The following is a 12,323-nucleotide window of genomic DNA, read 5'->3' as shown; positions in this document are numbered from 1 at the left end:
CACTAGGGGATAGGATGAGAAAGGGTGAGGTTATTAAAAAAAAAAAAGAGCAAGGAATAATAATGAAACTAGTGTTTAACAAACACTTGTCTACACGTACTGAATGGAGCACTGGGTGTTAATATGCAAACAATGAATCATGGAACACTACATCAAAAACTAATGATGTACCGTATGGCGACTAACATAACATAAAAAAAAAAACCACTTGTCTAAATAGTATGGAGAACTCACTGGATAGGTAATGGACTTAGAAGGAGGGAAACCAGCTGAGAATCAGAAATCTAGGTGAGAAATCATAAAGTCTGGTTGTGTGATAAAAAAGAACTATTTCTGGGACATCTGGGTGGCTCAGTCGGTTAAGCATCTGCCTTGGGCTCAGGTCATGATCCCAGGGTTCTGGAATCAAGTCCCACATCAGGCTCCTTGCTCAGCGGGGAACCTGTATCTCCCTCTGCCTGCCGCTCCCCCTGCTTGTGCGCGCCCTCTCTGACAAATAAATAAATAAAATCTTCAAAAAAAAAGAACTACTTCTGAAGAAATTTCAAACAAAGACTCCACACAGTTGGTTCCTATTTTATTTTGATGTAATAATATTGGAGTTTTGAACCTGGGAGACTGGAAAACTTGGGAGTGGGGCCTAGAATGGGACTGGGAAGTCAGAGGGCAACAGATTTCTTTCTTGATTTTATTTTTTCTTGGAATTTATAGCACCATCTATTTCTCACGAAGGATCTGATGTTCCTAGGCTCTGGTTTTAATGGTAGAAGGACAGAATTCCCTCTTAATTTTAATTTGTAATATAAACCCTTCCCCACCTGTTTTCCAAAAGATCTAAAGTGCACAGGATTCAGTGAGAAGGTGGAGTGACTGAGGAATAAGGGACATGTCTAGTATACAACAACCCCATAATCAAATGTAAAAATCTTGGGAATGGCTAAAAACAAAGAACGAGTTCTGAAAATGGTAAGTAATTTTGTGTGAACTGTACAAAATTTACTCCTTTTACATTGCAAATCTCTTTACAACTCTTACCTGGGCAGCGGAGATCTTGGCCACTTGAATGATTTTCTCCATAGAAAGGTAGCTCTGCTGCGAGGGAGCAGGGCCAATGGAATACGCTTCATCTGCCTGTTTAAGGAATATTACATGCTTAAAAGATCTCACAGCTAGCACACACTAATACACGACAGAACGGCTTCAGGGTCATTTGATTATTATAAATAAAAAGACTGGCTCCCCAAGAACAATGCAAGAATTAAGAAACAGAAGGACCAGCTCATGCCTGCTATAACAATAAGCCAGTTTGCAATCTTTTGCATGAAGAGGATGCCCAAACTTGATTTTTATGTATAAACCAAACACTAAAGTGAAATGTCTTTAGGAGAGAAAGCAACAGTATCATCACTAGTAACAATAATAACCTTAAATGTATCTAATGCCAAAAGTGTACAATTTGACTAGATAAAATGACGGTTGTATGCAGCAAGAAATAAAATTATGAAGTTTACTAAAGTGTATATAATTATTCAAGTATGACGATAATGCTCTTTCTTTACTTTGGGTGAACTACTTTTTACACTGTCCTTTAAAATGTCCACATTAAGGGCGCCTGGGTGGCTCAGTTGGTTAAGCAACTGCCTTCAGCTCAGGTTATGATCCTGGAGTCCTGGGATCGAGTCCCACATCGGGCTCCCTGCTCAGCGGGGAGTCTGCTTCTCCCTCTGACCCTCCCCCCTCTCATGTGCTCTCTCTCTCATTCTCACTCTCCCAAATAAATAAATAAATAAATAATCTTAAAAAAAAATAAAAGCTCCACATAATCACAGCAGCCCTCGAAGCAGACCAGAGAGAAAACTTCACTCATTCATTCGAAGACTCATTGAATGCCTACTATGTACCGTGCACGCTTTGAGGTAGGAGCTGCCTGCACAACACTAAATACACGTCCCTGCCTGGAGGGAGAGACAGACATCAAACATACATCCACACACGCAGTGACAACTGCAATAAAGGCCATGAAGGAAAAACAAAGGACACGACACAGGTGAAGAGGAAGACCGATGATCAGGCCTGAGGGTGCTCAGGGAAAGGCTGGGAGGGAAGGTCAGGGCCTCCTCCGGGAGGACCAAGACTTGGCCAGGCAAGTGGCTGGAGGATGTGGAGTTGGGAACAGGAATGGAGAAGGGGGCCAGCCTCCCACACAAAGAAAGCAGCATATATGGAGGTCCTGAGCTGGGAAGAAACTTGGTCCATTGGAGGGACTGACACAGGCTTGTGTGGCAGAAGCCCAGTGAGCCAGGGGCTAGGGTCCAGAGATGTGGCTGGACAGACCAGGGAGCACAGGTTTCAGGGGGCCTCCTGGGCCTCCAAAAGCTTTGGATTTTCTCCCAAGGGAACATATAATGAAGTTTTCTGGGTATTGTTTTTTTGTTTTTAAACTTTTAATTCCACAAAAACACAAATCCATTCTTATTCTAAAGAACGTGAACAATGATACCAAGGCAAAGGAGCCTTTTGGTACCGCCCCTCTCCCTCACTTCAAACCTCTTCCAGATAGAACTACTATGATCAATTTGGGACATATTCTTCCATATCCATATTCCTATTTATTTGTATATATTTACATAAACACATACAGTTTTAGTTTTTGTTTTTATATGAACAGGATCAAACTTCTGTAATTGCTTTTTTCACTAACAGTATGTCTTGGGAGCTCTCCTTCCTTGCTAGTGCACATGTGTCTACCTCATTTTTTTATAACAATCGCATAACGTTCCACAGGATGGAGGTCCCACAGTTGATTTAATCATGTAGCTCTGAACAGACATTTAGGTCATAATGGCAAAAAGCTGGATGCTGGCAACATTCCCATAAATGCCTTATTTGCATATACGTGTGAGCATGTACCTGGACTGAGATCTAGAGGCACGTTTGCAGGGCTGGGTGAAGGATATGACATTTTAATAGCTCCCAGTTAATCATCCCTTGAAATGGCATCACCGACATACATTTCATCAACATACTAATTTTTAACCACATTATAACCGACAATACTACCCGTCTCTTAAATTCTTGCTAATCCAGTAGATGATCAAAGGTTTAAGGCATTTAGGGGCGCCTGGGTGGCTCAGTCGGTTAAGCGACTGCCTTCGGCTCAGGTCATGATCCCAGGGTCCTGGGATCGAGCCCCACATCCAGCTCCCTGCTCCGCGGGAGGCCTGCTTCCCCCTCTCCCGCTCCTACTGCTTGTGTTCCTCCTCTTGCTGTGTGTGTGTCTCTCTCTATTAAATAAATAAAATATTTTTAAAAAAAAGGTTTAAGGCGTTTAAAGCAGAGGAGCACGATGAGAATATCTGCTTTTAGGCTATTGGCCTGGCTGCAACGTAGAACATACCATGGAAGTGGTCAAGATGCAAGTAGGGAGACCACTTAGGAGGCTGCGGCACTGGACTGGCAAAGGTGATGGTGGCTATGACTTAAGGTGCCAATGGGAGAGGGCAGAAAGAAGAGGAAAGAAGTGTTCGGGAAACAGAATAAACCGCACCAGGTGACTGCCCAAATGGGGAAGGCAAAGTCATGTAGAGTGGTGGGAAGACAGAAGATGTTCAAAGACGCCCAGATCTCTGGCATTATGGCTTTTATGGGCCACAGTATTGCCATCTGCCGGGTTAGGGAGGTCTGCAGGAAACGCAGCTTCACTACAGAACAAAGTCAGGAGTTCAATTTCAGGCACACTGGTTTGGTAGCTGTGACACATCCACGTGGAGATGTCGTGTGGGCAGCTGGGTGTACTTGCAGCACATTCAAAAGAGTATGGGCTAGAAATAGAAATTTGGAAGGGTTAGCAAAGCCCTAGGAGACGAAATGATCTAGAGTGAGAGCACACAGCAAGAAAAGAAGAAGCTAGAAGATGTCTGAAAAGCTAAGAGGAGGACTCCAGAGCACAGGAAGACACCTAGCCTTAGACGGGATGAGTTACAGATGCTGACGCAGCGAACAGAAGAAGTGCACTTCCTCTTCCTCTGTGCATCAAGATCATCAGTTGAGAATAGGTGGGTAGAGGGAGTCAGAGGCTGGAATGGAGCAAAGCAGGCTTGAGTTGGTCACTACACAGAATGCGGAAGAAAAGTGGCCAGGGAGCCCATGGGCCTGCCAGGCAATGCTGAAAGTCCAGCGGCGGCCAGTTGCCACGAACTTCTGTCACTGCTCAGTCTTGCCACAGGCATAAGGAAGACCGAGAGTTGAATTCATCCATGGTTGGTTCTGGCTGGTGAATAACTGCTAGTAACAAGTGGTAACACTCAGGGGAGTAGGATCCTTTTAGTTATAATCTTATAGCTAAGCCAGGGCTCAGAAACATTAAGTGACTTGTCGAAGATCCCTTGGCCAGTAAGTGGTAGTTCCTAAGACTGGAACCTGGATCCTTCTTGTATGTGGGGGATCCAGATATGTGCCACTTAAAAGTATGATCTGTGGCCACATTCTGTGAACTGTCTTAACCAACCCCTGATGAGATAGGACTTTGCCTGTAAGTCAACTACACAACCCAAACACACTGTTTCGTTCAACTGGTGTTATGTTTGGAAACCGTTCCCAACAGGGATGAGAGAATTTACCCACTTGTGCCCTGTTAACACAACAAACATAAACTGTCAACATAAAGAAGTAAAATACCAACACAATAAAAAAAGCCAATCACTTACAAAATTTGACTTTCAGTTTTTAACAACGTACCATGTTGACATGCATGGAGGTCCTGTCGGCCTCACTATACACAGCCACAGACTGTATACCCATTTTTTTGGCTGTTCGTATCACCCTGCAGGCAATTTCTCCTCTGTTTGCAATGAGGAGTTTGGCAATGTTTCGTCCTGTTTAAAACACCATGAAAATCACACACAAATGTTACCAGAGAGCAAAGAATGAGAAAGCAAAATAAACATCCCATGATATGAACCAGCCGATAAACATTTGTTTTGTTTTGGTAAAATCAACACAGCAGAGCCGCAAATAACCGTTTTAACTAATATTAGTGCCTTTTTTTCCTCTTCACTGAAATTCAAGATGCCCTCATTAACATCAACTCTTAAATCATTCAGCTTTTTCAATTTTAAAATGAAAAGATGCTTTGATAATGCCAAAGGTCAAATTACAATAGCCCCAAGCCCCCATCAGTAATGAATCTTTCATAAGTACTTATGCCTCAGGACCTGTGTTAAAGACTCACTCTGGACTTAAATCTTCACGATAGTCCCATGAAGTAGATACTATTATTATTATATCAATCTTAAAGATAAAGAAATTACAACTCAAAGAGATACAACTTTCCTGAAATAATATAGCTAAAAGAAATGGTGGAGCCAGGATTGGAACCCAGGTCAGCTTCACTCCAGAATCTGAAGTCTCAGTCACTCTGCCCACCGCCTCTGGCCCTTACACATACACAGAGATGCATGGCTCTCTCGCAACGGAAGTGAGGACCGTACCAGTACACCGATACCGGTGCCATAAGGACATTTTGTTGTATCAGTATGTAAAATGCACTTCCATCATCACACATAAAATAAATGTTCCCTGGCAGTTTATAATAACTATTTTTCTCAAAAAGTACAGTTATATAACTTAAGACAAGGTCTTTCTTTGGGGATCTATAGAGCCTGAGTTGTCACAAGAGCTGCTGGGATGACGTATACGTGTATGTGTCTTGTGGGGAGGAAGCTGCATCCAATCAACCACAAGTTACACTTATATATGTTTCAGAGTTGGGAATTCCATGTAACATTTTATTTGAAAAAACATTCTGCTACTTAACAGAACTGTTGTAAAGCACTGATTTAGACCATCATAGTTATGCCTTTGCAGTTCACCTCACTAAAGATGATCAAAGAGGCAGAAATAACAACATATACTTAAATGGTCTCAATTGGGGCGCCTCGGTGGCTCAGGTCATGATCTCAGGGTCCTGGGATCGAGTCCCACATCGGGCTCCCTGCTCGGCAGGAGGCCTGCTTCTCCCTCTCCCACTCCCCCTGCTCGTGTTCCCTCTCTCGCTATGTCTCTCTGTGTCAAATAAATAAAATCTTTAAAAAAAAAAGTTCTCAATTATTTCTGTATATGTTTTAGACTCAAGAACAAGAGAGATCTGACATAAAAAGAGGTAGAAACCATGACTCAATACTCACTATGAAAATGATCATGAAAATCCCAAACTTCAAAAGTATATGAAAACTAATTCTACACACACAAATTAAGGAATTTAACATTTCACAATCTGAAGCAAAGCCAAGTAGAGCAGAGACTGTACCTGTGGTTGTTGCATACTTCATGGTTCTCTGCTTCCAAGTCCAACTCCTATCAAGTGAATCCAGATGGAATTATAATTAAACAGGATACACAAGATCAGTTCCAAAAGAATCAAAATTTTTTAAAACTTGAAACCAAATCCAGATATGACCTTCGTTAAGCCTGAAGCCTACAAAGTAACTTAATAAGATTTTCTTTGTGGGAAGAAAATTCCTCTAGAAACCGGAAGTTACAGTTCTGGCTCTTTTCCCTGGCACCGCGTGTCCTTGAGATGGGGCTGGATCACCTAACCTGCTCATTCCAGAGGCTGGCATATGGCCACAGAGTCACCACAATTAGAAGAAAGTCAAGGTACTTCAAGAACATCCAGTTCAGCTTTTTCAGACCCTTTTGACTAGAATCCAAAGTAAAAACTATATTTGACTTCACAAGTTGGTCCACATGCAAAACAGAAGTTTCATGACAAAAGAGTTTCCCTGCGTTTTGATACTCTCTGTTCTATTCCAGTTTACTAAATAAAATACGCTGGTCAAACTACGGCTTGAAAACTACCGATCTAACTCAACCCCTGAAAACTGGTAAGACAGGTTTGAACAATTAAGTCCAGAAAAGTAAAGAGGAGTTGAGAGTTGATCAAGGGCAGCAGAAAGAATGCTGGCTATGGGGCTGGGAAAGCCCCCACCGACCAGCTGCTGGTGACCCCAGGCAAGTCTCTTTACATCAGTGTTTCTCCAGGCTTTTTTCATTATGGCCCCCTAATGCAAAAACATGAATACTAAGATTTTGTAGGAGGGGTTGAGCCTTGGAGAGTATGGTAACTATGGTAACATCTAAGATTTTTTCCCCTCTCTCAAGACCCAATTTTCACTTTACAACTCAGACTTCAGTGTCCTCACAGAAGATAGGAGACTCCAACAGGTGCTCTTGAAGATACTTTTCAGTTGTCAAAGTATATAATTTAAGCTGAGTCCTTGTATTAATAAGAAATGGAGAACCAGGGAGGCTAAACGACTTGTTTGAGGTATCTTAACTAGGTAGAAGTTCACTAAGGTCTAAGACAATTTTTAAGTTCCATGATACCTATTGATACAGTAAGTTACAAAACTGTAACCAAGAGCTGACAGAAAGCAGGCCACATTCACTTTGGGAACAAAAAGTATAATGCCTATCAGGTGTCAGCTAAAAAGAATACACTGGGAAAACAACAAATTGCAGAAGGAATTCCATTTTCGTCTTTTCCATCCATATCTGGAAGATTTGGCAAAACTATGGTTATAAAGAACTAACCATTTTAGATCATTTACAAAGCAGGTGATAAAAAGCATAATGTACATTAGATACTATGCAACTATGTATGTGTAGCATGTATATGCTGTGTATACATCTAGGTAACTGAACAGGACTAGCATTTCACTGGGGCGGAGGTGCAGGAGGTGGGATTATACAGTGGGGCCGGTAGTCTGGCCTCTGACGCACACTCAATCAGACACTGACATCCATCAAGGTCTGGGGCAGGGGGAAGACCCACAGCTATGGCACTTGAGTTCCACAAGACAGCTTCCTCAGGAGGTTATTGCTTTCCCACATCTTTCCAATTCCACTGACCTCACTCTCTTGATCTTTAAGGAGAAATATCATTTTTCCTTATCTTTAAAAGGTATCTTCTAGTTCATAGCATCCACCCATCACATTCTTCAGATAGGTTTTTCGTGTTTCTTTAATAAGATTCAAGGCCTGTCCTGCACAGATGTATCTATAAAATGGCTGCTTCTTGGTAAATTCAGCTTTAAACTCTGATTAAGTTTCAAGGCCACAGCTGAACTAAAGTTTTCTTCTGCCATTCTAGTCAAGACAGACAATCACATACATACACACCACTTAACATAATCCTCCATCCCAGCCATGTTTTGATTGGGCTATTCCGTTTTTCACCATTATCTAAGCTACAACTTAAATCAACAGCTTAAAAAACAAAATTAAGAAGTTCCTTCCATGAGATAAGTCCACCCTAATTCAAGATAACTTCTGTATCAGTTTATTCTCATTTCTAAAATCCCACCACCAGATTTCTTTTCTCTGAGATACTAGAGAATCATTACAAGACATGTAACCACCCTCTATCATGGTAAGACTTGTAATTCCTTATGCCATTAACAACTCTAACATTTTCCAGGATCACAGGTACTTGAGAACAGTTCTATACACAGTAGGGAAGATTTGAGGAGAGGGAAGAGAAAGAAAATGGGTCTGTGTAATCTCCTGAAGAGCCCTGGAAACCTAAGAAAAGAAAAATGAGGATAAAGGAGCACTAACACTGCTTTTACCAACTGTCTTATTTTATACTCTGGGGCCAGTCCTACAATTAAGTAATTGAAATCTAAATACCTCTCCAGTAACTTGTGGAAAACAAAAGCAAGCAAAAACTTGACCCAAATGGAAATCTGCAAAGGCTGCATTTATGGATTGATTCATATGCACAAGGTTGTTTGAGCCTCTTTGCATGTATTAATTCATTTAACTCACACAATCCTAGGTACTAATATTATCTCCTCTAGGAACAGTATCATCACCTCCTCCTAGGTAAGTAAGCTGAACCACAGAGACATTAACTTGCCCAAGGTTGCTCACACAGCTAGTGAGTAGCAAAGCTGAGATCCCTGGCTTCTGACTGCAGCCCGAGCGCCCTTCAGCCCTAAGCTATGCGTTCTTTCCAGAATGGAGAAGGAGGTGAGGAGGAGGAGGGTGAAGAAGCAAAGCAAGATAGGGAAGCCTGGTACCTGGAAACCTGAGGGTGTCTTCACTGCCAAAGTTATCGTCACTGAAGCTTACAGCTCACAATTTGAAACTGATCTGGAGTCAGGTTAGTTAACTTGCCTCCAAGAACTTTCGACAAAACAGCCTCTCGGCCCTCTGGAAGATAAATTTGCTTTTCTTAACTTGATCCATTCCAACAATGAGAAAGAACTCCAAGAGTCTCTGAACTGGACACTTGACCGGGGCTAGCTGAACGGAAAGGCGCTTAAGGGCGTCCTGGCTCCATTTCTTACTACGTGTAAACTTGGGCAAGTCGTTGACCTCTCCCAGAGCCGGGATTTATCAACACTCCCACGCAGGGAACGCAGTGAAAGCACCACGTTAATGCTAGCAGCTGAGCCGGCGTCGCTCTCGCCGCGATAGTGAGGGGGGCGTGGGTGTGGCCGCCCCAGCTCCATCCCTCCCCCACGCCTCAAAAATGGAAAAACAGGGGCGCCTGGGTGGCTCAGTTGGTTAAGTGACTGCCTTCGGCTCAGGTCATGATCCTGGAGTCCCAGGATCGAGTCCCGCATCGGGCGGGGAGTCTGCTTCTCCCTCTGACCCAACCCCCTCTCATGCCCTCTGTCTCTCATTCTCTCTCAAATAAATAAATAAAATCTTAAAAAATAAATAATAAAAAATAAGTAAATAAATAAATAAATAATAAAAAATAAATAATAATAAAAAATAATAATAAATAAAATCTTTAAAAAAATGGAAAAACAGAGGCAGACGGCTGCGGGGTGGATATGGGAAAAGGGGAGGAAACAGAAGGGCCGGGTGTGAAGAAGTCTCCCTCCTGATGCCAAGACTGAAAGCAGAACACCCCGAAAGGGGCTGGGGTTTTCCTTCCGTCCTCCCTTGGTCCCGCCCCACCCCCTCCACCCTCGGTCCCTGCGCCCCTCTCGCCGAGTGCAGGAGTCCATTTACCGCCAGCCCTGCCCGCCCCCTGCCCCAGACACAGATCCATCGCCCCTCCACCTCACGATACCTAGGCGGCAGCAGCAGGCTCGGGACTCGCAGCCACCGGTTCCTCTCCGCCGCCACTAGCAGCACCGACACCGCAGAGGCTGCGGCCATATCCCCACAGCACGGTCCCTCTCCGACTCCTTGGTATACCAGGAGCTTCCTACTCGCTGCAAAACCTTGCCTCCGCTCCGCAAGCCTGTTGTCCTTCACCGGCCACCGTCCAGCTCTGAGTCAGGCTCTAGGCCTCTCTGGCGTGGGGGGCGTCTCCATCAAAACCAATCAAAGGACAGAGCGGGACGTCGAGGGCGGCGATTGGCCAACCGGCCACGAACCCGCGGGCGTGTGGTCCCCGCTTCTTCGGGCCCCCTGGGTGTGACGCCTGGGGAACGCAGTGTCCGCCCTTACCTTCCTTGGCGCCTGTGGGTTCTGGGTTGCTGCGCCTTCTACTGGCCCGCGGGGTTCCTTCGTTCTCTTCGCGCTGTAAGGAGAACCCGCCTCCTGACCTTTATCATTAAAGGCTGGAGAAGGTGGTGGAGGCCGAGTCCTGGGGGAAAAGTCAAACGGGATGAAGAGCAAAACACATATTTTCTAGTATTCTCAAAAAGGAGAAAATAAAAAAACCTGAAATAAATAACCTAAAATTTAAAAAGTTAAAACTACCCGAGTTTTTTTTTTTTTTAAGTGTTTTAGTTGAGGGGCGCCTAGGTGGCTCAGTGGGTTAAGCTTCCGACTCTTGATTTTGGCTCAGGTCATGATCTCAGGCTCAGCCCGAAGTTTGCTTGAGATTCTCTCTCTCTTCCTTTCCCCCTACCCCCTCCTGTCCTTTGGGAGTGCTCTCTCTCTCTAATAATAATAATCCTGTCCTTTGGGAGTGCTCTCTCTCTCTAATAATAATAATAATATAATAATAATAATAAGTATTTTAGTGAACTATTGGGAAATAGAGGAAGTCAAAACCAAAACTGCAAAATATCTAGAAAATAAAAACACTGAAAACACTACATACAGATGCTTATTTGGACTGATAGTTAAAGCAGGGCTGATAAGCAAATTCATAATGGAAGTAAAATAATCATCCAATTCAAGGGCTAAAAAACGCAAAAATAAACATAAGGAAAGCAGAATAAAGAAATTAGTAACAATAAAAGAAGAAATTAATGAATTAAGGAAACTAATACTAAAGAACTAATAAATCTAGAGGTTTAGAAAAGAAATTAATAATGTAGTTAACTAATTTAATAAAAGTAAATGGAGAAAAATGCACACTTGTCATGATAAAATAAGTGGAGAAAAGTCACAGATACAGAAAACAAATTATAGATTTGTAGGAGACTAATTTTGTTCAACTGTAAGCAAATAAATTTGAAAACTTGGATGAAATGGATGATGTTACAAGAAATGATTCAATGTTCATATAATTAATATCTTATTAATAGTTTAAAACAAAAAATCTTATGTTCATAGATGTTTAACAGGTCATTAGTAAAATTCAACATACATTCTAGATTTTAAGACTCAATAATTCAAGAAGTGGTATTGGGACAAGTAGCTAGCTCTCTGGGGAATGAAGTTGAATCCTTACTTCTCACACCTAAAATCAAAATAAGTTCTAAAAGAATAAGAGATTGATATAAAAGATGGAAGCATAAAAGAGGCTAGAAAACACCATGGGAAATCTTTTTTTTTTTAATTTTGTTTATTTATTTGAGAGAGAGAGAATGAGAGATAGAGAGCCCGAGAGGGAAGAGGGTCAGAGGGAGAAGCAGACTCCCCGCTGAGCAGGGAGCCCGATGTGGGACTCGATCCCAGGACTCCAGGATCATGACCTGAGCCGAAGGCAGTCGCTTAACCAACTGAGCCACCCAGGCGCCCCACCATGGGAAATCTTAAAAGAGGGAAGGTTTTTCTAAGTGTAACATAGTACTCAAACTATAAAAGAAAATTAATCAAATTCAGTTTTTTTAACTCTGCCCAGCAAAACATACATAGGAAAAAACAAACAGTAAACTGGGAATAATTTTATAACTCTTATCACAGATGAAGGGCTATTTTCCTTAATATATAAGTAACTCTCACAAATCAATAAGAAAAATAGAACTGTAATGCAAGAGAAAATTGGGGGCTGAATTTAGATTGCACCTGGGAAGCTTCCAGGAGGGTTACAAACCAACAGGTTGATACATAAAATGTATAAAGAATTCATACAACTCAATAGCAAAAAATAGGGATGCCTGGGTGGCTCAGTCGGTTAGGTG

At 42.5% G+C, this 12,323-nt stretch overlaps 1 protein-coding gene across 3 annotated transcripts in view; it reads right to left on the bottom strand.

Moving 5' to 3' along the window:
* MCCC1 (methylcrotonyl-CoA carboxylase subunit 1) overlaps positions 1-10,553 on the bottom strand; it is a 60,554-nt gene extending 50,001 nt beyond the window's left edge. Inside the window, exons 1-5 of one of the 3 annotated variants that reach the window (XM_028101072.2) lie at positions 10,091-10,181; positions 9,084-9,216; positions 6,308-6,354; positions 4,738-4,874; positions 1,036-1,131 (exon numbers count right to left, since the gene is read on the bottom strand). In XM_028101072.2, coding sequence (XP_027956873.1) covers positions 1,036-1,131; positions 4,738-4,874; positions 6,308-6,329 — 255 coding nt within the window. In that variant the 5' untranslated portion in view covers positions 6,330-6,354; positions 9,084-9,216; positions 10,091-10,181. Of the gene's footprint in view, positions 1-1,035; positions 1,132-4,737; positions 4,875-6,307; positions 6,355-9,083; positions 9,217-10,090; positions 10,312-10,473 lie in introns of those variants that run through there. The other 2 variants (XM_028101074.2, XM_028101070.2) reach the window with 2 other exon arrangements.
* Between the last annotated feature and the right edge of the window lie 1,770 nt (positions 10,554-12,323).

Source organism: Eumetopias jubatus, unplaced genomic scaffold (genome assembly GCF_037043125.1).
Source record: "Eumetopias jubatus isolate StellerSeaLion01/CBP00866 unplaced genomic scaffold, mEumJub1_p1.0 scaffold_1, whole genome shotgun sequence".
NCBI lineage: Eukaryota > Metazoa > Chordata > Mammalia > Carnivora > Otariidae > Eumetopias > Eumetopias jubatus.
This window is presented reverse-complemented; position numbering and strand designations above follow the sequence as displayed.